Source organism: Callorhinchus milii, unplaced genomic scaffold, assembly GCF_018977255.1.
Source record: "Callorhinchus milii isolate IMCB2004 unplaced genomic scaffold, IMCB_Cmil_1.0 Scaffold2, whole genome shotgun sequence".
Classification (NCBI taxonomy): Eukaryota; Metazoa; Chordata; class Chondrichthyes; order Chimaeriformes; family Callorhinchidae; genus Callorhinchus; species Callorhinchus milii.
This window is the reverse complement of record NW_024704743.1, coordinates 3057671-3083378: the sequence shown is the minus strand read 5'-3', so window position 1 is coordinate 3083378 and position 25708 is coordinate 3057671. Positions and strand designations below refer to the sequence as shown.

At 46.1% G+C, this 25708-nt stretch overlaps 1 protein-coding gene across 1 annotated transcript in view; it reads left to right on the top strand.

Moving 5' to 3' along the window:
* rnf19a (ring finger protein 19A, RBR E3 ubiquitin protein ligase) overlaps positions 1–25708 on the top strand; it is a 31667-nt gene that overhangs the window by 1526 nt on the left and 4433 nt on the right. The window contains exons 2-8 of the mRNA XM_007901232.2: positions 9993–10748; positions 15826–16148; positions 18801–18945; positions 21230–21392; positions 24135–24249; positions 24474–24632; positions 25426–25639. Coding sequence (XP_007899423.1) covers positions 10156–10748; positions 15826–16148; positions 18801–18945; positions 21230–21392; positions 24135–24249; positions 24474–24632; positions 25426–25639 — 1712 coding nt within the window. The 5' untranslated portion in view covers positions 9993–10155. The remainder of the gene's footprint in view (positions 1–9992; positions 10749–15825; positions 16149–18800; positions 18946–21229; positions 21393–24134; positions 24250–24473; positions 24633–25425; positions 25640–25708) is intronic.

The following is a 25708-nucleotide window of genomic DNA, read 5'->3' as shown; positions in this document are numbered from 1 at the left end:
GGACCAGGATCTTGAAAAGCGCTGTATCAAATGCAAGGATTATTGTTATTATCATATTGAACTGTATCTTCTGAGTGATGGGGAGCCAGTTGGAGTCAGGCGAGGAGGAGGGTGATAGAGTTGCGGAGCCTAGTGCGGGAGAGGACACGGGCTGCAGAGTTCTGTATTTACAGTCTGTGGAGGGAGGAGTTGGGGAGCCCGACAAGCAGGGAGTTGGCATAGTCGCGCCTGGAGGTGATGGAACGCGTGGATGAGGTTCTCGGCGGCCAGCGCTGAGAGACGATGGCGGAGCTGGGCAGCATTACGGAGGGTGAGGGAAGGCGGAGCGGGTCGTATCCGATGTGGGGTATGAAAGAGTGTAGAGGGTCGAACAGGGCATTGAGGTTCCGTATCGGCTTCGTGAGGTGTGGAGTGCATCCATGAAGGGTCGTACCGCCAGGCCGCCTCCTTCAAGGCCGGTTTCAAGACCCTTCTCTTTGATTGTGCCTCCGGTCGCCCTCCCACCTCTCTGCCTTCCCTCACGCGTAACACCACCCTTCCCCCTGCTCGGGCCCCGACACCTGCGGTTTGGGACGTCCTCCCGACGTGAAAGGCGCTCTCTAAATGTAATTTTGCTGTTGTTGTCGGAGTTCAAGGTATGGAGGCGCTGACGGGAGCCAAGCAGGAGGGCTTTGGTCTTGTTGACATTCAACTGGATAAATTTACCTCTCATCCAGGACTTGAAGTCTGATAGGCATTATATATCCCTCATACATACCCGCCCTCCCCATATATATATATATATATATATATGTGTGTGTGTGTCTGTATATCCCCCCTCACCGTAATTGCCCACTCCCTGTAAATGCACCCCCCTCCCATATTCCCCCTTCCCATATACTGTCACCCCTTCCTGATTTTTCATATCCCCTTTCCCTTAGCTGCTGCCAGAGGCGGGAAACTGGGCAGATTTAGTTGGTTGCACCCAATGCCAACAACAAGAAGTCGCAGGGTAGTGTCTCAGAGCGCTTAACAGTGGCGGGGGCCTGACTCCGAGCTGAGGGGAGGGGGAGTGCCCCTCTTAACGCAATCCTGGAGCCTCTCTCGGGGGCACGGTTTGCCCCCATCCTCCCAGTGCAGTGTTTTTCTCTCTGTTCCTCCCATATCCGCCCACCCCCACCCACCCACACACACAGACACACACACACACCTCTTTGATGCCTTGGACTTTCGCTCGTAAAAGTAGAAACAGATGTCAGCTTTCCTCTGAGGAGTCGGTTACAGAATATCACCGAAACATTTTTGGTAAAAACGTACTCTTTGGGTGTGGTGGGGGGGGGGGTGGGGGGGGGGGGAAGGCAAGCGACGAAGAGAGAATACTTTCACAATTTGCTTTGTCTGGCTGAAGGTTTTCCCTTCTCCTTTTAGAGAAATCTTGTCGTCAGTCGTTCTTGCTGTTGCATTTTTACTGGAATGCTCTGGTCCTTTAGCAGACCAACGATAGCTGTGAAAGCACGCAGTTTCAATCTTACAATCTGGCGACTTGTTGATAGTGGCAACAAAGTGAGAAATACAGAATATGCCCTTTTTAATCATTGCTGGGCTGTTGCCGTCACGTCTTGTTTTTGCTGAGCCAAGTGACTGACGCACGTGGAAACCCATCACAAGGCTTCACAGTATCCAAACCAGACAGAGTTCCACCGTGTACACATGGAAATTCTCGTCTCTGGAATGGAATAGACACTCTCTCTCTCTCTCTCCCCCCAACCCCCGCCAGCCGTAGGAACGCACCCTGTTTATCTAATTCCAGAGATTATTAGACACAGGTTTGCAAGATCCAAGCCTTGCGAGGGTTGGGAGTACTGCTGGAGTTTAACCAGATCAAACCGTAAGAGTGGAGGAAAAGCGGAAGGTGTTTGCCTGTAAAAATACAGTCACTACACTTCATAGTGCAAATCCCGTGAAGCTCTTTGAGACGTCGCGACGGTATGATGATTATGTATTGCTGTCCGCATTTACAGTTTTAAGTCCATGTTGTTCTGTAGTGTAGTGGTTAGAGAGCTTACCTTGCGAGCCAGGGGACCTGGGTTTGATTCCCGGGCAAGACAAAACCTTAGGCAAGTTTCAAACTCCACACGCACGCCTCTGTTTACCTAGCAAGTAGGAACCCGGTTTGTTAGTCGATTGGAGGATCGTAATAACCCCTTTAAAAAAATACTAATTTGGTTACTCAATGCTTGTGGTACGTTGCCTTGCGTAATTGGCTTCAATGTTTCGTCCAACAAAATACAGTCACTACACTTTACAGTATATTGGCAATGACATCAAATGCAGATTTATTCATTATCAAATTAATCATAATAGTCCTCGCATTTGATATCGCACTCTTCACGTCTTCTAGACGTCTCAAAGCGCTTCACAGAATCTACTGTAAAGTGAATTGACTGTATATTTTGGGGCGAAACGCGGCAGACAATCGGGCACGGCAGGGTCCCACAAACAATCGTGGATTGAAGTGGCCAATTTTTTTTTTGAGGCATTATTATCAGGCGTGTGGAGTAAGGAAACTTGCCCAAGGTTTTGCCCTGCCGGGAATTGAACCCAGCAACTCTCTCGCTCTTAACCACAGTGCTGCAAGATTCCACATTCTGTGATTCTGTGATTGAAATGCGAGAAGGACTATAGTGGGCCACAGGGGTATTCAAAAATGTTTGGTTGGCCTCTTACTGTTTGGATTTAACTTCAGCTGTTGTACTACCAGTTGGTCTCACTATCAGGGTCGTGGTTCAGCAAAAGGGTGATCATAATCCATTGTATTGTGCAAGTTTTTGCTTCTTAACAGTGCCCGAGAGGAGAGGGAATTGTAATAAAGGAAGCAGATATTTAAAGTTCACAGGCTCTGGTGGTATTGATGGGGAATCGGATTTTTTTTCAGTTCGAGTTGGATTGAAGAACGAAGAGGAACAGTTTGTGTCATAGATACAATACAATGCAAATTCACATTTATATAGCGCCTTACACGTCGGGAAGACGTCCCAAGGCGTCCCTACTCCAAAGTAGAAACATAGGAACAAGTGTAGGCCATTCAGTCCCTCGAGCCTGTTCCGCCATTCCATAAGATCAAGTCCAATTATCCACCCTTGCCTCATATCCCTTAATATCCTGACCCAAAAAATATCTATCCATCTCAGTTTTGAAGATGTGAATGGATCCAGCATCCACAGCTTTTTGGGCGAGAGAGTTCCAGATTTCCACTACCCTTTGGGTGAAAAATTGCCTCCTAATTTCATTCCTAAATGGCCTAGTTCTAACTTTAAATCTATGCCCTCTTGTTCTGGATTCCCCCACCAGAGGAAATAGTTTCTCTGTATCTACGCTATTGAATCCCTTTAGTATTTTAAACACCTCAATCAGATCATCCCTCAAACCTTCTAAACCCAAGGGAATAACAACTAAGTTTATGCAACATAATCGAAGATAGTAGTTCGTCATCCAGCACGGATACATGCCATCCATCCTGACTAATCTGTGCCAGTGTGTATGCTCCACATGAGCCCCACCTCTTCTCTCTCTCCCCCCCACCCCCCCCCCCCTCAACCCCTCACTTTTCCCTTCTCCCTCACGTCTGAACATGTTAGGCTATCAACTATATTTCTCAGAAGAGATGGCTGTGAACTTACTTTCCCTCAAGGCAGGGTGGACCATCTGGCAGCCTGCAAGCCAACTTCATCTAGCGCCCACCCACACCTCCCCATTTCGTCTGGCACACCCGTTCCCTCCATAACCTGTAAATGTTATGTTACTGGCAGGGAAACACAAAAATATTGCCTTTGCGGACCGCCGACGTTTCTCAAATAGGGCATCTGGCCCTCAGCAACAAGATGGTTGGACCACACGGCCTTAAGGCACCACTGGGGATCAACCTTACCCTCACTCTTGGCATTCAGAAGACCTGGGGGTTCCAGCTCAGTGAAACAAAAATAACAGCCTTGACAAAACCTTCATACAATTAATTTTTTTTGAAAACAGAGGTATTTGTCCCAAGTTTTCTCTTTGCTCCAAAGGCTATTGACTTTAGATTGAGTAATTCGGCATGTAAACAGGCCATCTGGCTGAACTCCTCCATGCCAGTGTTTATCCTCTACGCGAGTCTTCCCCCCCCCACACCCTCCGCCACCACCAACCCTCTTTCCCCTTCTTCCTCATGTCCACATCAAGTTTCTGCTTAAACGCATTGATGCTTTTTGCTTCAACCACAGCTTCTGTCAGCGAGTTCCACATTCTCAGTACCCCGTGTGAAGCAGTTCCTCCTTGTTCTGGTTGCGTGTAACCTGTTTCTGCCGGGATCTGCAATGGTCCTTTTGTATTGCTTGCTGATTCATGTCTCCATAAGGTTTTGCAATAAGGAATCCATCCGCTTCCCCCAGTATCGTTTCTCTCAAGCAGGAAGAATGCTAAACGATCAAAGAATATTATGAATTAGCGATAGTTAAATTGACCACTTTGATTACGTACAATGGACCTTTGATATTTGTGACGCCTTTTTGATCAGCCATGATCTTATAGACTGTTTGTGGGATACTATTGTGCGCATTGGCTATCACGTTTCTCCCACAAAATATAGTCAGGCCACTTTACAGTTTATTCTGTGAAGCACTTTGAGACGTCTGAACGATGTGATAGATAATGAGCTATATCAAAGCAAGGTTTATTATTATAGAATGGCCTACTCTGGTATATTCTATATTCCTATGTTGTTTTTGTACTATGTTCACTTGAACTTTAACAGAAGACCCTATAACACTACACTGTTTTTTTTTTCACCTATACTGGATTAGCAGTCTGCGTAAATGTTTTTTTACGTATAGACTCAGATTATGATCTCTTTTTTTAACTAGGTTCTTGTAGGCGAACACAGCAGCCAATTTGCACTAAGCAATGTCTCACAAGCAGCCATGGCATGAGTGACCAATTTTATTTGGGGGCACCTCTGACAATGCAGCACTTCCTCAGCACCGCACTGGAGCGTCAGTCTGAGTTCAGAGTCCCAAGGTGGGGTTTGAACTCACAACCATCTGACTCTTGAGGCGAGAGCACTACAGAATGAGGTAGGGCATGCTCAGCTTTCTTGCCTCCCGTAAATTGAATTTAACCTGGGATTTAACCAGTTTATTTTCTTATAATAATAATAATGATCCTTGCATTTGATATAGCGCTTTTCACGTCTTCTCGACGTCCCAAAGCGTTTCACAGAATATACTGTAAAGTGAATTGACTGTATATTTGTGGGCGAACGCGGCAGCCAATTGTGCACAGCAATGTCCCACAAACAGTCGTGGATTGAAAATGACCAATTTATTATTGTTTTTGGTTTTGGAGGGATTATTATTAGGCTCTGTGTGGAGTAAGGAAACTTGCCCAAGGTTTCGCCCTCTGCCGGGAATTGAACTCAGGTCTCTCACTTGCAAAGCGAGTGCTCTAACCACTGAGCTACAGGACTTTATTTTCTTAACCAATTTGATGACTTGCTGTTCAATCAGAATCCTTGTAATCCGTGAGAATAAAGACCTTCCAGCACTAAGGAAGTGGCCTCGATGTGCAAAAATATGTTAAAACGGTGAACATTTTAAGCATTGTCCTGCTTAAAAGCACACATGAACATACCTTACCGTAAACAATTGTTGATAGGTACAAAAAAGGGCCAGGTTTGTTGTTGAGATAGGATGAAGAGGGGAAAAAGTCCGGTGAGAATGATATCGACAAGTTATGCAAATGTTTAGAAACAGCAGTACAGTAAACCTCACAGTTTTGCCGTTGGAGGAGGTTACAGTTCTGCCATCAATGTCGAGAAACATTTCAGCACTTGTGTAATGTCTTTAACGTTTGGCCTGGATCCAACCAGGCCACACTGTTTCTGAGAAGTCCGGCTGCTGTAGGAAGTAACCTCATAGCTTACCAACACTGCACCATTTCTCATCTTTAGTTAGTTCTCAGCGTGTGTGACTGTGATTTGTAGACTTGGATTTCACGTAGAGTACAATTACACTGGCACGGTTTTCAACCTTTTATGGCTTCATGTAAAAAGATCTTATGAATGGATGAGAGAATGCAGTTTATAGGTATTAGTTTCTCTCCCCACTCAAAAGTCAGAGAGGAAGGGGGCAGCTTCGGAGAGGGGTGGGAGAGAGAAAGTGGGAGCGAGGAGAAAGAGAGGGTTGGCTTTAGAGAGGTGGTAACTTCAGAAGAAGGGATGGAGAGGAAGGGAAAGGGAGAGGAAGGAAGGGATGGGTGCAGAAAAAGGATGGGGGGGTGGGGGGGAATGGGACAGAAAGAGAGGAAGGGAGAGGAGGTCAGATTCAGAGGGGAGAGCAAGGGTGGCCGATTCAACACCTGCATTTACATGGCACCCTTCACGTAGGGTAATGTCTGAGTGTTTTACAAGGATGGGGTTGAATGCTAGCAAGGGAAGGTGGCCAGAGGCACGTTCAAAGTGGAGGGCGGAATGTAGAGACAGAAAGGGGGTGCGAGGGAGAGGTTGAGGGAGCGAATTCCAGAGGGTAAGGGATGTAGGAACTGGTGAGGAGCTTGGTGAGGGTTGGGTGTGTGGCAAAACCGAGCTAGCTTGGCAGAGAGCGCAAACAGAGAAGTTGGGTAGAAGATTGGAGGATGGATTTCTAGGTGAGGACCTGGAAAATAATCTGTTGGGTGACATGGGACCAGTGGAGACTGGTGAGGACTGGGGTGATTGGAGTTTGGTGCGGACGAGGAAGGTAAAGGAAGCAAAGGTCTGAGATGGCTTTGTTGGAGATGGAAATACAAGCAATTGAGAGGCCTCGGGTAAAGACCCGGTCAGGGGTAGGGTTAGATAGGGCGGCCATTGGTTGTCGGTGGTTGGAGGAGTTTATGCGAAGGTTGAGGACAGAGAGATCTACAGAAATAGTGCAGGTAAGGGGAAGTGGAGTTTGAAAGCAGCAGAAATGAGAAGCTAATGTCTAACAGAAACTGTGGGGAGATGAGATGGGAAGTTGCTGATAATAATACCCTCTCTCTATCCCAGTCCCTCCTCGGAACTCATCTCTTTAACGCACCTACGGCTGCATCACCCACTCCCTTGCTCAGAATCCAACCCCATCCTTAATAGTAATACTCCTTGCATTTGCTATAGAGCCTTATCACGTTGCTGAGATGCCTCAAAGCGCTTCACAGAATATACCGTAAAGTGGAGTGACTGTATTTTGTGGGTGAAACCCGGCAGCCAATCGCACACAGCAGTGTCCCACAAACTGTCATGGATTGAGTGACCACTTTTTTTTTTTTTTTGCAAGAGATTATTACCCCCGGAAAGCGATTCTCCAATCGACTAACAACCGGCGTTCCTACTTACCGCTAGGTAAACAGAGGAAGGTGGAGTAAGGAAATTTTCCCAACGTTTCGCCCTGCCCGGGAATCAAACCCAGGTCCTCTTGCTTGCGAGATGAAGTAGTAATAATAATCCTTGCATTTGATATAGCGCTTTTCACGTCTTCTAGACGTCCCAAAGCGCTTCACAGAATATACTGTAAAGTGAATTGACTGTATATTTGTGGGCGAACGCGGCAGCCGATTGCGCACAGCAATGTCCCACAAACAGTCGTGGATTGAAAATGACCAATTTAGTATTGTTTTGTTTTTTGGAGGGATTATTATTAGGTGTGTGGAGTAAGGAAACTTGCCCAAGGTTTCGCCCTCTGCCTGGAATTGAACCCAGGTGTCTCGCTTGCAAAGCGAGTGCTCTAACCGCTGAGCTACAGGACTCCAACCTTGCTCCAAGTATGCTCCAACCACTTCCTTGCAAACGCTCTTGAGAGTCTGCCCTATGTGAGGGGAGCTTATATAAACTGATATTCCTGTTGCAGCGTCAGCTACAAAGAGGAATTTGTTTCCTTCAGTGTGTTCAGGACTGTTTTCAGGAGTAGTATGTTTCTTCTCTAACAAGGCAATATGCAAATACTTGTTTATCTTGTTCCAGGAAATGAGGTGAGGCAATTATGTATTGTAAGAGTACTGGGAACCATTCAAATATAAAATAGACAAACTTCTCGGGAATAGAGAAATGAAGATGACATCGCTTGAAAAAAAAACGCTCATCAGAAATTGAGGGTTCTGTCTTACAACGCATTAAAAAAAACCTCGCATTTGATGCAGCACCTCGTCACGTCACCGAGACGTCTCCAAAGTGCTTCACGAGATACACTGTAAAGCGTAGTGACCGGATATTTTGGGAGCGAAACTAATGTGCTTTGTTACAGCCCTGATTTGTAGAATCCGTTCCCTACCGGTTGCAGAGGGCCATGTATACGTTTTGCTCTGACAGCATCTTGGCTTTGGTGATGCCAACATTCACATGAGATCAGCAAAGTGTCGTTCAGCCTCCTTTTTTTTTTTTGAAAAAGCACAACACCCTGCGAGAGGCGTTTTCGTTTTTTTTCTAGAATGTTCCAAAGTAAACGTGTCAAAAGGGTCTGTCGGCAAAAGTACTACTTCGGAGGTGGAGGGGCAGACCATGGTTTAAGAGTCTCCAAACTAAACAAAGTCTCCAACCTACCTGTACATGGAAATTCCAGAGGTATTTATTGGAATTGAACGCGCGCTCTCCCTGGAGGGACATATTCTGCTTCTCTAAATCCGGACAGTATTAGGTACAGGTGGGCAGGAGCAAAGGCTTGGAGACTGTGCGCTTTGGGGGGTAACTGCCGGAGTCTCACCAGCCTAAACCACGCAGCTTGCCATTGGCAGCACCGTCCGGCCAGCTAGGACCACCCTACCCGTTTGGGCTTCGGCTTGCAGGGCTAACGGGAGCTGAGCGGGAGGATGCCCTGCCCACAGTGACTGGTTTATTCCGTTGCTCAGGAAGGGAATGCCGGAATCGAGGAGGACGGAATGGCCGAACGCACACCTGGCGTTGGTGAGGTGTAGCGGGAAGGGGGCATCGGTGGGGGTGGGGGAAGCGAAACAGGAAGATGTATTGTGAGTGGAGGGCAATTGGGTCACAGAAACCTTGTCTGAGTTCCAAGGAGAGACGTCTCCCCCACCACCCCTCCCTCCGCTCCCCCCCAACCACTCAAGGAGTCTAGTCACTTGTTGGTTATTTGAGTGAGCTTGAAAGGTTTAATAATAGTAATCTTTGCATTTGATATAGCGCCTTAACACATGGTTGAAACTTCTCAAAGCCCTTCACAGGATACACTGCAGTGAAGTGACCGTGTATTTTGTGAGCGAAACACGGTAGCTAGTTTGCGCACTGCAATGTCCCAAACACAGCCATGGGGTGAGTAACCAGTTTTAGCCGGGGAATTGTTGGCCAGGACACAGGGAGAGAGATACCCCTTTCCCTATTCTTATAGCGCTGCGAGATCCTCAACATCCACCTGAACAGGCACAGACCTTAACGTCTTATCACGTTTCTGTGAAGCCGAATGATAAATGTGCATGAGCAGACCTGAGTGATTTTTGTTGCACGTTCTTCGCCTCCCCGTGGGAAGAGAGGGCTGGGTCTCTTCTGGGTTCCTCCCCCAGTAAAAGTCGCTGAGGGTTATAACTTGGGAGAGTGTGTATGCCACAGCAAGACCCGACGTTCTCGCAATGCAGGCCTTGTTTGCTCTCTACATTCCCCACTGGGATATTTTTACGTTACAGGTCGCATTCATTCTGTTTCTGAGAAAAGCCGTTGCTTCTGTGCTATCTAAACTAACCTAGCACTGCCAGCGGTAAATGCTGCTTGCACTCTAACACTTTGGAGAAAACTAACTTGGAGCAGGAATTTATTTGGATAAAGCTGGTTCTGTTGATTTTGTAACGTTCACAAATGTGCTTTGTAACACAGCTCGTGAAGATGTATACATTTGAAATGTTCTTTTGCAAGGAAGAAAGGTCAGAGCCAGCTGTTAGGAGTTTGGCTTATATTGGTGTACAAAATGTCTAGTGCCTTTTGTTGCAAGAGTATGATAACATTTATTGGTTTCCTGTTTTGGCAGAAATACCAGGGATGCTTTAAAAGACTAAATTTTCCAGGAACTGCAGAGTGAGCTCGGCTTTAGTGAGCCAGAGAACTGCAAAACATGGATTAGGATTTAACAGAAGATTTCTCAGCCTGTACAAACTTGAACTGAGGAAGTCTGACAGACAGCTGTGAGAGAAATGAGTTTACATCGCAATCAACAACTGGGCCCAGGCTCTGACAGGGACCTGCAGTCCTCGGCCTCCTCCGTCAGTCTACCTTCAGTCAAAAAGGCACCAAAGAAACATCGTCTGTCACTGGGGTCTCTGTTTCGCAGGAAGAAAGAGTCAAAACGCAAATCCAGAGATCTAAACGGAGGAGTGGATGGAATTGCGAGTATCGAAAGCATTCACTCTGAGCTGTACAATGACAAGAACTCCATCTTCTCAACCTGCGGCTCGTCCGAAAGTGGCAATGCGTCCACCGACAAGCCGAGCGGAGACTTGCTCGAATGCCCTCTGTGCCTTTTGCGTCATCCCAGGGACAGGTTCCCCGCCATCATGACTTGCCATCACCGCTCGTGTGCGGACTGCTTGCGACAGTACTTGAGGATTGAGATCTCTGAGAGCAGGGTCAACATCAGCTGCCCAGAGTGCTCCGAGCGATTCAATCCCCATGACATTCGCATGATTTTAAATGACGATTTGTTGATGGAAAAGTACGAGGAGTTTATGTTGCGCCGGTGGCTGGTGGCGGATCCCGACTGTCGATGGTGTCCTGCTCCGGACTGTGGGTAAGGAAGGACCTCTGTGACTGGGTAGAGCCATCAATGGTGTGGGGATCAAACTCCGTGTACTTTGATCACTTCCTGGGGGGGTATGCACCTTAGGCAAGTTTCCTTACTCCACGTGCCTCTGTTTACCTAGCAGCAAGTAGGTACCCAATTATGGTCGCTTTCCGGGGGTAATAATCCTATTTTAAAACAATTGTTTGTGGGACGCTGCTGTGCGCAATTGGCAGCCGCGTTTCGCCCACAAAATACAGAGTTAATTCACTTTATAGTATATTCTGTGAAGCGCTTTGAGACGTCTCAACAATGTGATAAGGTGCTGTAGCAAATGCAAAGATTATTATTATTTATTACTACTTTCTTGTAGTTTGAAATTCTTCTCTAACGTCTCCAACTGATTTTTAAAAGTGGACCATGTTTATTGCGCAGGGATCAGTGCTAATATACTTCCTGTGATATGATAATTCTTGGTGAGAATTCAACACTGATTGTAACAGCAGAAGGGAAAAAATTCAAGTCTTAGTGTATAATTACATGTTGAGCCGTGCTTTACTAAGCCTCTACATATCTCACGTTGACTCTTTCGGTTTTTATAATAAAATGTTCTCGTGGCAATACCTTTAAGACAGTAAAACTCACATAAGTCGTATCAGTCGGGACCATAATTACTTTCGACGTAACTCCATGCCTTTGAATTTCCTTCCCTCTCCCTCCCCTCTCCTCTTTGATCTCCTGCAATGTTCCATCTCTCCCGTTTCCTCCGCTCTGCTAAGTCAGGCCTGTTTCATGTCACCCCCCCCCCCCTCCACTTCACTATTGGCAAGCGAGCTATGAGTCAGTTATTCCCTGCTCTCTGGAATTCTCTCCCTCTGTCCGCATGCTTCCCCCTCCGCTTTGAAAGCTTTTCTAAAAACCTACCTCTTTGGCCTCGGGCTCACTCGCCTTCCTCCCCACTCCTCTTATATCCTGCTCAAGTGGACACTTCTCTGTGAAGCAGTTTTGAGATTTTTTCCTGTACGTGAAAGGCTCTATATAAGTACAACTTGTGGCTTGGCTCTCTGCCTTAACAAAATCCGTCCTCAATCTCTTGAAATTCCTTTATCCTCAAGTGTTTATGTGAACAAATGCGGTGCTCTTGTTTGAAAAGGAGCACGAGAAGTTGGCACTCGTCGCTCACTTCTGATTCAGTCTTTCCTGCTGCTTTATAGATTTCGGTTCCGTCTTTCAGGAGTGGGTGAGAGTAAAAGGAACCTCGTAAATTGCTTGAATTGAGTTTGAATGGAAATGTGTTGCACACTGATATCTTCAGCCATTCTGTCGCCACCCCCTGGAACTCTATCCAGGAGTCCCTCCGACTTGCTTGCTCCCCATGTTCAAGGTCCAAAACGTCCCTCTTTGACTTTTGGTCATTTTTGAGGCGTCTCAACAACGTGATAAGAGACTATATCAAATGAAATGTTGATTATTATATTACGTCTATTATATAAACAACTGAGTAAAGCGTACAAAATCTTTAAATTTGAAAGTTTATTTTTTTTTACCGGATTTTTTTAAGTGAAAACCTTCAAATGAATCTGCTTGAAGAACAGACCATTGTAGGGAGTCTCCGGCTGTCTTCTTTTTGAAAGGGTTTTTCTTTAAATCAAAACCTTGCATAAAGTAACTGTGGGCCTCCGAGTCCAACTGTGTGAGGCAGTCCAGCTCGTACGTCAGTGATAATTTTTTAAAAATAAAACCACATATTCCTGAATCCTAGCCAAGTATTCCTGCCACAAATCTCTGAGGCTCCCGAGAGATTAGGAATCTCTTGAAAGTGAGGGATTATTTTTGTTTTCTGGTCAAGTTTGGTTTAATTTGCACGTGAATGATTGTGGTAGGAATGCTCCGCATATCACTGTTAACTAAATAATAACTAAATAAGTACATAAATAAGCCTTGCATTTGATATCACCCCTTCCCACCTCATTGAGACGTCTTAAAGCGCTTCACAGAATATATTGTAAAGTGGATTGACTCGCGTGTATTTTGTGGGTGAAACGTGGCAGTTAAGTGTCCTGCAAACAGTTGTGGAGTGAGTGACCAATTTTCTTGGAGGGATCATTACCCCCAGAAAGCGATCCGCCAATCGACTTAACAACCGGGTTCCTACTTACTGCTAGGTAAACAGAGGCGTGTGGAAGCCTGCCTAAGCTTTCACCACATATGTGAGCAGTGATTTACATGCATCCATATTTTCTAAAAGAGATTTGGGGTAATTACCATTACAGTTATACAGTGCCTTTCATGTCGGGAGGACGTCTCAGGGTGTTGGACACCTGGTTTTACACCGTAGCTGGGAGTGGGAGCCAAGGGTGGGGAGATTAAAGATGACCGAAGATGTGGGCAAAGAGAAAAGGACTTTGCAACAGGAGAGAGAGGGAGTTCGAGAGAGTGGGGGGTGGGGGGGGGGGGGGCAGATAGGCTGAAAGCCTGACCACGGGGGGTGGGAGAGGGACGTGAAAAGCGCTGGTGTCCACTTCAGAACTCTCTCCCCCCAATCCCTCCCCCTGGCATCGGTGTCGGGCTCCGCCGCTGCCAAGCACTCTGAGACGCTGCCCCGCACGAAGGGCGCAGCGTAAATGCAAGTTGTTGTCGTCGTTGCATTCGACCTGAAGTTACCAGAATCCGTTTTGAGGGATCCGTTCAATTTGTAGTGAGTATTTTTTTTTCGCTAACGGCGAAGTGTTTTGTTCTGTTTTTTTTTTTTTTTTTCGCGACAAAATGAGTGGCTCGGCAGATTCCTTTGCTCTGTTTCATTCAAAGCTGAGAATGTAGCCTGCTGTCCTGCTGGGGACCGAGCTTTTAAATGCAGCTCGTGCAACAACAACAACAACAACAACAAGATTCCATTTATAGAGCGCCTTTCACGTCGGGAGGACGTCCCGAGGCGCTGTGAAGAATTACGAATTTGGAATGTCCCAAGTTTGATGCCTGTTGTTTGCTGAATTAGCTGTTCTCAGCAATTCTTGAGACGCTGAGTGTCCGACACACCGAAACCCAACACTGTGCTGAATGAACAGTATCCAAACCAGCCATATAGGTATGTTACCTAACACGCGGGGGGATCTCCCCGCCTGGAATGGAATGTCTCCCTGCAGATACGCACCCGGCTCATCGAATTCCGGAAAGTATTAGGCGCGCGTTGGCAAAAGCCAAGGCTTGGGGACCCCAGGTCTGTGCGTTAGGGCAACTGCTGGAGTTTAACCAGTTAAAACCACTTAGTTTGCCATTGATATCACTGTCTGGCCAAGCTTTCCCCCAGCTAGGACTACCCTGGCTTATTAGGACTTTAGCTTACAGGGTTAACAGTAACTGAGTGAGAAGAATCCCTGCCCCTCCCTGTTCCTGTCGATGGGCCAGGCTGGCTAGCCTGTCACTAGAGTAATGTGCCCTGGAGTAATGTAGACGTGCTGGCTCAAGAACCAGACTGGAGATCACGATGGAGTATTGACGCAATCCTGACAATGTGTTGCTGAGTCACTTTGGAACCAGTTCAGCTCCAGAGACCTGTACCGACCCCGGACTCCTGCCCGCGCACACCCACCCCCCCCCCCCCCCTCATTTTTCAGAGTTTTCAGAGATGAGCAGCAGAGAGCTACCATAATTGGCCCGAGTTAAGTCTCGGGAGGAGACAGATTAGTTGGCGTTTCACAATTTGGTCTGTACGTGTGGCCTGATGCCATGTCTGATGCTAATTCCAGGCATCTTTATATCCACAGGTAGGGTTGAATTTAGCAAATCATTGGGAAAGGACTTGTGCCCGAGCTACAGGAAGATGGTGACAGTGCTCTCATACATTTCTTGCTGAGCTGTGTTGCCCACCGTTAAGCTCACTGTTAAGAAGTGCTTACCTACCTTCCACCTAGTGAGGGCTCAAACCCGCCCTTGTCGGTTGTCGAATGACCAACTCGTGGGTCTTGAACCTTCTGATTCAGAGGAAAGAATGCTATCAACTGAGTGAGTCAGTTTGACACACAAGATGGAAAAGCTAACCTTATTTTTTTTTCACAAGTTTATACATGTGCTAAGACATGTAGATGAAGTACTACGACACGTACTGAGCCGCCTCTAGGCAGGTTCCTGAGCCAGGCGGGTCTGGAGTATGCTGATGACAGTTCCCAAGGCTTGGCTCCTAATACATGGACGCTAGCCCACGCGAAGGGCGCTATACAAATGGAAATTGCTGTTGAAGGGGGGGACTCTGACGCTGTAATGCGCAGCAGATTTTAAATGATATTGTCGGTTGATATTTTTCCCCCTTGGAGTGCAAAACAATTCAATATAAATTTCTACATCAACATCAACTTGCATTTACACAGCATCCCTCACGCGGGGTAGCGTCCAGGAGCGCTTGACAGTGGCGGAGCACGATGGCAAACTGTGGAGCGAAGGGAGGTGACCGTAGACACGGTAGAAGAAGAAGGTCTTCAGGCTGACCTGAAAATGGGAAAGGAAGGGGCAAGGTGTAGGAATAGTGTTCCAAAAGAGTATTTATGTAACACATTCCACGTGACGTCCCAAAGCACTTAAATCTTGTGATCCTTGTGTGATTTCTGGCTCTGAGTGGGGACCACTGCTTATCCTGCCAGTAATCTGACAACTATAGTGGACGTCATAAACTGTGACCAGCGAACGACCACACAAGGTTCTCTGGTACCACGAGTGCTTTGGAATCCACTGGCGGAGTAATGGTGGTAGGAGGTGTGGGAGAGAGTAAGGAGTGGAGATTTGTGTGGCACATAACAATAATAATCCTCTCATTTTATATCGCGCCATATCATTTCCTCGAGACGTCTCTAAAAGCGGTTCACAGAATATACTGTCAAGTGAATTGAATGTATATTTTGTGGGCGAAACGCAGCAGCCAATTGCGCACATATTCTGTGAAGCGTTTCGAGACGTCTCAACAACGTGACAAGGCGCTCCATCAAATGCAAGGATTATTAATACTACTTGATGGTTTCGAGATGTGCGTGTGTTTGTGCTGAAGGGGTGACGTCCCAGTCGTTCTAACGATTTCCTATTGTTTCCCCCTGCGTAGCTATGCAGTGATAGCATTTGGCTGTGCCAGCTGTCCCAAACTGACCTGTGGCCGCGAAGGATGTGGTACGGAGTTCTGCTACCACTGTAAACAAATCTGGCATCCCAATCAGACCTGCGACGCCGCTCGCCAACAGAGAGCACAAAGTTTACATCTCCGCACCATCCGCTCCTCGTCTATCAGCTACAGTCAGGACTCGGGCGCGGCGGGCACAGAGAACTGGACTCTACGCCGATATGTACAGGATGAGATTTCGGGAAGGAAGGGCTTGCCTGAGATAAACAGCCTGCTCGTCAATCAGATTTTGCCAACTCGCTCCACAGGTAACTATTGCGTTTCTCGAAGAAATGCGCGAGCTTTTTGTAATTGTTCTACCCCGTCAGAATCAATGGTGTTTAAGCCCTCTGAGACGCTACCCCCTGCGTGAAGGGTGCTTCATGTCCCCTCTGCATGTCTCTTGTCCCCTCCGTTCCACCATCGGCGGCTGTGCTTTCCTCCGCTACGCCCCGAAACTCTGGAACTCTCTCTCCCTCTATCCTTTTGCTTTGCCCCTTCCTTCCCAATCTTCAGGTCGCGCCTGAAGAACGTCCTCTTCGACCGCGCTTATGGTCACCTCCTCCGGCTCGGTGTCGTGCTCCCGCCGCTGTCGTGGAACGCTACCCCACACGTGAGGGGCGCTGTGTAACTGCAAGTTGTTGTCGTATAAATGTGAGTGGTTGTTCAGCGAACTGCAGATCCAGAAATTTTCAGCTTGCTGTCTGCCAAGCAGCCCGTAACTATTACAGCTTTTAATAATCATCCTTGTGTTTGATATAACGTCTTATTACATCATCGTACACATTCCAACACGCTTTATAGGATTTACTGCGTGTTTTGTAGGCAGATGCAGGCAGCCAGTTTGCGTACAGCGACATCCCACAAACAGTCATGGCTTTGGATCAGAGCCAAGTACGACATTCTTACTTTCCCTCCCAGAGCTGGACTTGGCCAGATTTCAGGTAGACATCAGTACTTCAGGTAGACGTTAAAAGATCCCGCGGAGCTATTGGAAAATAGAAGGGAGTCTAGTCTCTCTCTCTCCCAATGTCCTAGCCGACAGTGCCCCCAAATTAAATTAGTCATGGCTGTTTTGTGCCTGTTTGGGGGACAATGATGACAAATTGGCTGCCGTGTTCGCTTACTAACACACAGTCACTATAATTTACAGTAAATCCTGTGAAGCACTTTGAGGCATCTCGAGATTGTGAAAAGGAGTTGTATCAAATACAAGTATTTCGATTATTTGCACACAAGTATGTCTCATAGGACTAATTATATTCAACAACTGCTTGCATTTATATAGCGCCCGTCATGCTGGGTAGCGTCCCGGAGCGCTTCACGTTGGTGGAGTCTGACACCGAGCCGGGGGGAGGTGACTAAGCACGATCAAAAAGGAAGGTCTTTAGGCGGGATTTGCAAGTGGGGTTGGAGGGGGTAAGGCGGAGGGATTGAGGGAGAGAGTTCCAGAGTTTTGGGGCACAGTGGCTGAAGGCACAGCTACTGATGATGGAGGGGACGAACAGGAGGCTGGAGCCGAGCGGAGGGAGAGGGTGGGTGAGTATGAGAGGTCGGGAGGCGAGGTAAGGGGGTGCCAGGGAATGGATGTGTGGTGGAAAGCAAAGCTGGGGATCGAACCTGACACCTAAGTTGCGCATTTATTCAACTAAATTACTATTTGCCTTACCTTAAAGTTGTGTTTACGTGTCTAACCAGTAGCGTATCTATGTAACCGTGTATTTATCTCCTTGCAACGTATTTTTATGCATCCTTTTCTGCAAATCGCTGGCTAAGATGTGTCTGATACAGCACCTTATTACATCTTCGAGATGCCTCAAAGCGCCTTATTAAATCATTGAGACGTCTGAAAGGGCTTCACAGGATATACTGTAAAGTGGATTGACTGTATTTTATGGGCGAAAAGTGGGAGCCAGTTGCAAACAGCCATGAATTTTACCCTGGGGGAAATGTCGGCCAGGACACCAGGAGAAACTCCCTTCTCTTTTCCAACAGCACCGCGGGATCTTTAGCGTCCACCTGAACAGGCACAGACCGGACCTCGGTTTAACATCTCATCCGAAAAACGGATTAAACCTTTTATTTCTCTTTATGATCCCCATGGAATCCTGTTGAAGGCCTGAAGTAGATTTTTCTTGATACCAATTTGTCACTATTTATTTGCAAATTAACCTATTTGCCTTTTTTTAATAATAATAGACCGTGCATTCGATATAGTGTCTTATCACGTTTTTGAGATGTCTCAAAGCCATTCACAGTATATACGCTAAAGTGAATTGACGGTATATTTTGTGGGTGAAACATGGCAGCCAATTGCGCAAAGCAGTATCCCATAGACAGTCGTGAATTGAGTGACCATATTATTATTATTTTTGAAGGGATTATAACTCCCCAGAAAAGCAATCCACCAATTAATTAACAACTCATTGGTAGGTAAAAAGGCATGTGGAGAAAGGAAACTTGCCCAACATTTTGCCCTGCCCGGGAATCGAACCCCGCTTGCACAAAATTGCTTGTTAACATGCCAGAACTGATATAGTTGAACCTCTTGAGCACAAATATGTCTAATATACACCGTGAACGTGCAGGCCAGGCTGGTGAAATATGCTGAATGTCGCTGTGGCACCTTAGGCAAGTTTCTTTACTCCGCACGCCTCTGCTCACAGAGCAGTAAGTAGGAACCCAGTTGTTAGACCTGTTCTGAAAACACCGTGCATTTCTCTGCTGACTGTTTCGTGAACGTTCGTGTCTAACAACGCAAGACTCTCTCACTCGTTTTCACCTCCCCCCTCCCTCTCCCCCTGGCTGATCGTCAGACTCCGGCGTTGTGAACTGCTCCCGAGATACTACCCCATGTGAAGGGCGCTATATAAATGCAAGTTGTTGTTGCTGTTGTTGATTCATCCTGTTTGTTTCTGCAGCGGACGACATAAAGCCTTGCCCGCGATGCACCGCTTATATCATAAAAATGAACGATGGGAGCTGCAATCACATGACGTGTGCGGTTTGTGGCTGCGAGTTCTGCTGGCTCTGTATGAAAGAGATTTCTGACCTGCATTATTTAAGGTAAGTTTCCAGTGTGAATACATTTAGCTTGGAATCCCACCCCCCCAGCTCAGGTCCAAATTCCTGACTGCCCTGTGAAAGGCGCTATACAGATCCAATTTTTTGTATTGTGTTTTTTAAACGTTGGCAACATAGAAAACTGAATGTCACTAAGCCCAGTGACTCTGGAATCTCTCAATCCGCCCACCTAGTCCTCTCTTTATCTCTATTGGTGTGGAGTCCCTTCTTTTAGTGGTTAGAGTGCTCGCCTCGCAAGCGAGAGGACTCTGATTCGATTCCCGGGCGAGCTGAAACCTTAGGCAAGTTTCCTTACTCCACACGCTTTTCTTTCCCTAGTAGTACGGAGGAACCCGGTTGTTAGTCGATTGCCAGATCGCTTTCTGGGAGTAAATGCAAGTTGTTGTTCACCATCTCCATAGATTGCAAACTATAATAATAATCCTTGCTTTATTACGTCTTCGAGACGCCTCAAGGCACTTCACAGAATATACTGTAAAGTGAATTGATTGTATATTTTGTGGGTGAAACGTGGCAGCTAATTGCACACAGCAGCGTGCCACAAACAATCATGGATTGAGTGACCCAAGTTATTTTTTTTTGAAGGGATTATTACCCTTGTAAAAGTGATCTGCTAATCAACTAACAGCCGGGTTCCTACTTACTGCTAGGTAAACAGGTGTGTGGGGGTAAATGCCCAATGTTTCGCTCTGCCTGGGACTCGAACCAATGTCCTCTTGCTTATGAAACGAGTGCTCTAAACACCAAGCCACAGGACTCCACAAATAAATTTGAGCTCGTCCCAATCGGCAGTAGAACTTTTCACGTCTCCTACGACATTTTAACCGCTTTCCATATGATTTCCAAACGTTTTGCTTCCAACTGGGGCAGTGGGCCTATTTTATGAGCATTCCACATTTTTCTTATTTTATTTGTGTTCAGATCTCCTGCGGCCTTGTAAAAGTTTACTCTTCTGGCAGCAAAACTGGGGTTGCATCCTTCCACCTGGCTCCGGTCTTCTGCCTGTCCCCCATTCCCTCCGTTCCACCATTGGTGGCTGCACTTTCAGCCGCTCCGCCCTGAAACTCTGGAGCACTCTTCCTCTATCCCTCTGCCTTGCCCTTCCTTCCCAATTTTCAGGTCGAGCCTGAAGACCTTCCTATTCGACTGTGCCTATGGTCGCTTCCCACTTCCCCCAGATCAGAGATGTGCTCCGTCATAGTCAAGTGCTCTGGGACGCTACCCTGCATGAGGGGCACTATATAAATGCAAGTTGTTGCTGTAGAACAACAGATTTGAAATTGGTTTTGCATTTATACAAAAGTGACGTGACTTGATACCCAATTTTTGATGCCCTGTTTTGAATTGTGTGCTGCTGAGAAACACCTGTGAATCATTTTGGAGCCAATTTAATGACATTTTTTTTACATCTAATTGATGCTTAAAATTACAATACAAATGGGGCGGTTGCATCGCAGTATTTGGGAAGGAGGGAGGTTACGGTTTAATGCATAAAATCAATTGAAATAATTTCCTAAACAATTCTTAGAAACTTGATTTAGAATTTATAATAATAACTTCCACAAGATCAGTTCAGATAAGGAAAGGCTCTTTTGTGTTATCTGATCTCATTTCTCCAGAACAGACACTCTACCATCACCTGATCGCAGCATCCAGCTGCTTTTTAAATTGCCCCGTTACACCTCTAAACCCGTGTCCTCTTGATCTACTATCTCCTAAAGTATTGATCTGGGTTTACATTTTGAATCCCATTTAAAATTTTACAATAATAATCATTGTGTTTGATTTAGCGCCTTATCACATCGTTGAGACGTCTCAAAATGCTTCGCAAAATATACTGTAAAGCGAGCCTACTGTATATTGTGGGCGAAACGCGGCAGCCAATTGCGCACAGCAGTGTCTCACAAACAGTCGTGGATTGAGTGACCAAATTATTATTAATTATTTAATTTGAAGAGATTATTACCCCCAGAAAAGCATTCCTCCAATCAACTAACAACCGGATTCCTATTTACTGCTAAGTAAGCAGAGGCGCGTGGAGTAAGGAAACTTGCCTAAGGTTTTGCGCTGCCCAGGAATCGGACCCAGGCCCTCTCGTTTGCAAGGCGAGCGCTCTAACCACTTGAGCTGCAGGACTAGGAGGTTCCCTTCTGAGTCGTCGTCTCTTCAGACTGAATCGGAACTCGGTTTGTCTTATCAGTTCACATTTTGTGCATGCAAAATATTTAAAATGATGTTTCCTTTCTCTCCCCATGTAACTCACTAGTCCTTCCGGGTGTACTTTCTGGGGAAAGAAACCTTGGAGCCGTAAAAAGAAGATTCTGTGGCAGCTGGGAACATTGGTGGGTGCTCCTGTAGGGATCGCTCTGATCGCAGGGATTGCCATCCCGGCTATGATCATTGGCATTCCTGTCTACGTGGGCCGCAAGGTATGATGTAACCAGTGCTATTTAAAGTGCTTCCTTCAATCATTTGACGTTTGGTTTGAAACAAAGTGGTTGTGAATGATTCCTGTCAACGGCTGAAGTGGTTGTGACTTAGTGGGTTCAGTGGGGAATCAACACCCTCTTCATTCCTGAATGCTGTCCGGAAGCATTCAATAATCATAATCCTTAATAATAATTAATAATAATCCAATAACAATTAGCAATAATTTAATGACAATTAATAATTAACAATAATCCTTAATAATAATTAATAAGGAATAATCCTTACGTCTGATATAGCGACTTTCACATTGGGAGGACATCTCGAAGTGTGCAAATTCTTTGTGTGTTTGCCCACAAATACGCAGTCATAACACTTTACAGTAAAATGTGTGAAATCCTGTAGCGTATTCGTTAGAGAACTTGCCTCACAAGCAAGAGGACCCAGGTTCAATTCTTGAGGGGAGAGCGGGGGGGCCGAAACCTTAGGCAAGTTTCCTTACTCCACTTACTTCTGTTTACCCAGCAGTAAGTAGGAACCCGGTTGTTGGTCGATTTGGCGGATAGCTTTCCAAAGGCAATAATCCCTCAAAAAAAAGTCCCTCAATCCACGACTGTTTGTGGTACACTGCTGTGTGGAATTGGCTGCCTAGTTTCGCCCACAAAATACACCGTCAATTCATTTCACATTATATCCTGTGCAGCGCTTTGCGACGTCTCGGTAAGGCGTTGTGTCAAATTGCAAGGGTTATTATTAATTATCATTGGCGGCATGTTCTGCCACTGTCAAGCGCTCCGGGACGCTACCCTGCTTGAAGGGTGCTATGTAAATGCAAGTTGTTGTTGTATTAAGTCCTATGAAGCACTTTGAGGTCTGAAAGACCTGATAAGGAGCTGTATCAAATATAAGGATTATTTATATAATGTCTATACTGTTTCCTTGGGCCTATAAAGTAAGGTTTGACAAGCTGCAGTGCTGAAGGGTGAGCTCATTGACGCTCGCAAAGTATTTTTTTTAAAAAAAGTGAAACCGTTAGTTTTCAAATGAGTTCTTCAAAAAGCGTTCTTCCCCTTTCATTATTTGAGGAATAGAGCATTGGTTGATTTTATACATCAACAAATCTCGGAAGTTCACAATAAAGAAGAAGGAATCGTTATTTTCTTAGGGCTTCGGTAACAGTCGGCCTACACAGAAAAGTAAAATCTTGTATGGTTCCTCTACCTGTTCTTTTGACACATTAATTGACAAAGTAGTTTATGTATTTCACGTAGCGTCCATAACATCTCAAAGTGCTTCACCTATAATTCCTGACGAGTGGAGTGACTGACTGAGGCAGCCGCCTTAAACACAGGAAGGTTCCACAAACAGGCAATGAGCAATAGTGAATGATCAATTTATTTGGAGGAATGCCGGCCAGAGGAAGAATTATTCTTACACTTGATACAGCGCCGTCGCATCACAGGATTATGCTGTAGAGTGTTATTGTGGGTGAAAGGGGCAGCCAATTTGCACACAGCAACGTCCCACAGAACATCCTGAGAATCTTCCCTCTCAGTTCAAATGTTGTTCTGAAATCTTTCTAACATCCACGTGATCAGGCTTTAACGGTTTAATGGCTGATCGCTTTCCAGGGCTAATAATCCCCCCTCCACCCCCTAAAAAAGAAAAATGTAGTCACTCGATTCACAGCTGTTTGCAGGACACTGCTGTGCGCAATTGGCTGCTACGCTTCACCCACAAAAAATACACAGTCGATCCACTTTACAATATATAATCTGAAGCTCTTTCAGACATCTCAACGACGTGATAAGGCGTTATATCAAATGCAAGGGTTATTGTTAGTAGTAGTAGAATTATTACTACACACACAGTTCCTGGAGAGAAAACCTCTGAGAAACACTTCAAGATGTTTTAACGTGATAAGGCAGTTTGCACTGTGCATGTTTCTGCTGTCGTTTGACTCTGAGTTTAAGCCATTGTTAAGAGGCGAAACAGGAAAGAGTTTAAAGACTTGACATCAAGATATTTTTGTTCATGCTAGCTTCGCGTGGGAGTGAGATTCGCAGCTGGGGGAGCCAAAGAGAAGGCTTGGGAAGTGTTAGAATCTAACAGTAAAAGCTGTAAAATCCCCAGAGGTTGTACACGGTGTCCCTGTATTCTCCTTGTGCGCTGTGCATGTGAATGACACTCATTCTGCCTCCACCCTTAATTCCATGTTGCTGTCTCTTCCGACAGTCGACCTGTCAGACGTCAAGTCCCTCCCCGCCTGGGCTCCTGCTCACTTTGTAAAGCCGAGTCCTGTAGCTCAGTGGTTAGAGCACTCGCCTCGCAAGCGAGAGACCCGGGTCTCATTCCCGGCAGGGCGAAACCTTGGGGAAGTTTCCTTAATCCACACGCCTGATAATAATCCCTCAAAAAAAACTAATAGTCACTCAATCCAGGACTGTTGGTGCGACGCTGCTGTGCGCAATTGGCTGCCGCGTTTCGCCCACAAATATACAGTCAATTCACTTTACAGTATATTCCGTGAAGCGCTTTGAGACGTCTTGAAGACGGGAAAAGCGCTATATCAAATACAAGGATTATTATATTATAAGGCGCTAAATCGTAGGCAAACACTAATAATAAGAAGAATCTCCGTTTCTTAACCTGAAACTTGATACTTTGAAAAACCGTGTGTGGCTTTGATGACTAAGATCAACAACTTGATGTGTTTATCTTGATCAAATGGTTGTAATTTTCAGATTCACAATCGTTATGAAGGAAAAGATATTTCAAAGCACAAGCGGAACCTGGCAGTCACCGGGGGTGTGACACTGTCTGTCATCGTTTCCCCTCTGGTCGCTGCAGTCACTGTAGGTAAGGAACCAACATCGACCTGCATTAACACAGCGCCCTTCACATGTGGTATCGTCTTGAAGCGAAACCCCTTCAGATGCGATTTGCAGATGGGGAAGGAGGGGTCGAGGTGGAGGGATTGAGGAAGAGAGTTCATATGTACCTCATGTAAATAACCTTTCAACAACTGAGCAGCGTGGTGTTGGTTTCAGTGTTGACGTTGCCTTGTGTTGTGACTTGTACAGGGATCGGGGTCCCCATTATGCTGGCCTATGTATACGGAGTGGTCCCCATCTCCCTCTGTCGCAGTGGTGGCTGTGGGGTGTCTGCAGGCACTGGCAAAGGAGTGAGGATAGAATTTGATGATGAGAACGAGAATGGTGGCGGAGGAAATACAGCTTTGGGTAAGAGTTATTTTATCCTCATCTTTTTTTTTGCACAACCAGGTGTCTGACATGTATAAACCCATCACCATGCTTTGAGTCTCCAAACCAAGCTGAGAATTTCAGGCATCCCACCTACACATTAAAATCCCCGAAATAGATTGTTGGAATGAAATACGCACTCTCTCTCTCTCTCCCTGGAGGGACGCACCCTGCTTAACTAATTCCGGAGAGTATTAGGCGCAGGTTGGCAAGAGCCAAGGCTTGGTGATCCCAGAGTGTGCGTTGGAGTAACGGTTGGAGTCTAACCAGCTAAAACCACACATAGCTTGCCATCAAGAGTGCTGACTGGCAAGCATTCCTGCTGCTCGTCCAATTCTGACCAAACTACCCATTAGGGCTTTGGCTTGCAGGGTTAACAGGAGCTAAGTGGGAGGATTCCCTGCTCCCAGTGACTAGTCTGTCCTTCCATGTCCTGTCGATGAGCCAGGTTGGCTGGACTATATTCACCAACAGAATATACAGTCAATTCACTTTACAGTATAACCTGTGAAGCGCTTTGAGACGTCTCCGTGACGTCAAATGCAAGAATTATTGCTGTTATCATTGTTATTACGACATTGAGAGGTCTTTGAAAGTGCTTCACATGATGAGTTACTTTGACGTGTAGTGACTCTTCTGCTGGAAACTGCAGAGGAGGTTCCCTTGTTTGTGTGGATGGGTCATTGACATTTGGTAGCATTTTACTTTGTAGCAAAAATAATGTGAAGTCCAGATAATGTATTACTGATGATGTTCGTTTCTCTATCTCCAGATACCACTTTTGTGGTTGAGACACGACATAACCCCAGTATTGGGGAGGAGAGCGTGGGGGGTCTGACAGGGAGTCTGAGTGCCAGCGGGAGCCACATGGACAGAATTGGTGCCATTCGGGACAACCTGAGTGAAACTGCGAGCACTATGGCATTGGCTGGAGCCAGCATCACAGGCAGCCTCTCTGGGAGCGCAATGGTCAGTTGTTTCAACAGGTAAATACAGAACGTCAAGGTTTGTGTGTTCAAACTCAGTCCTGTATCAACAACCTTTTTTTTAAAAAA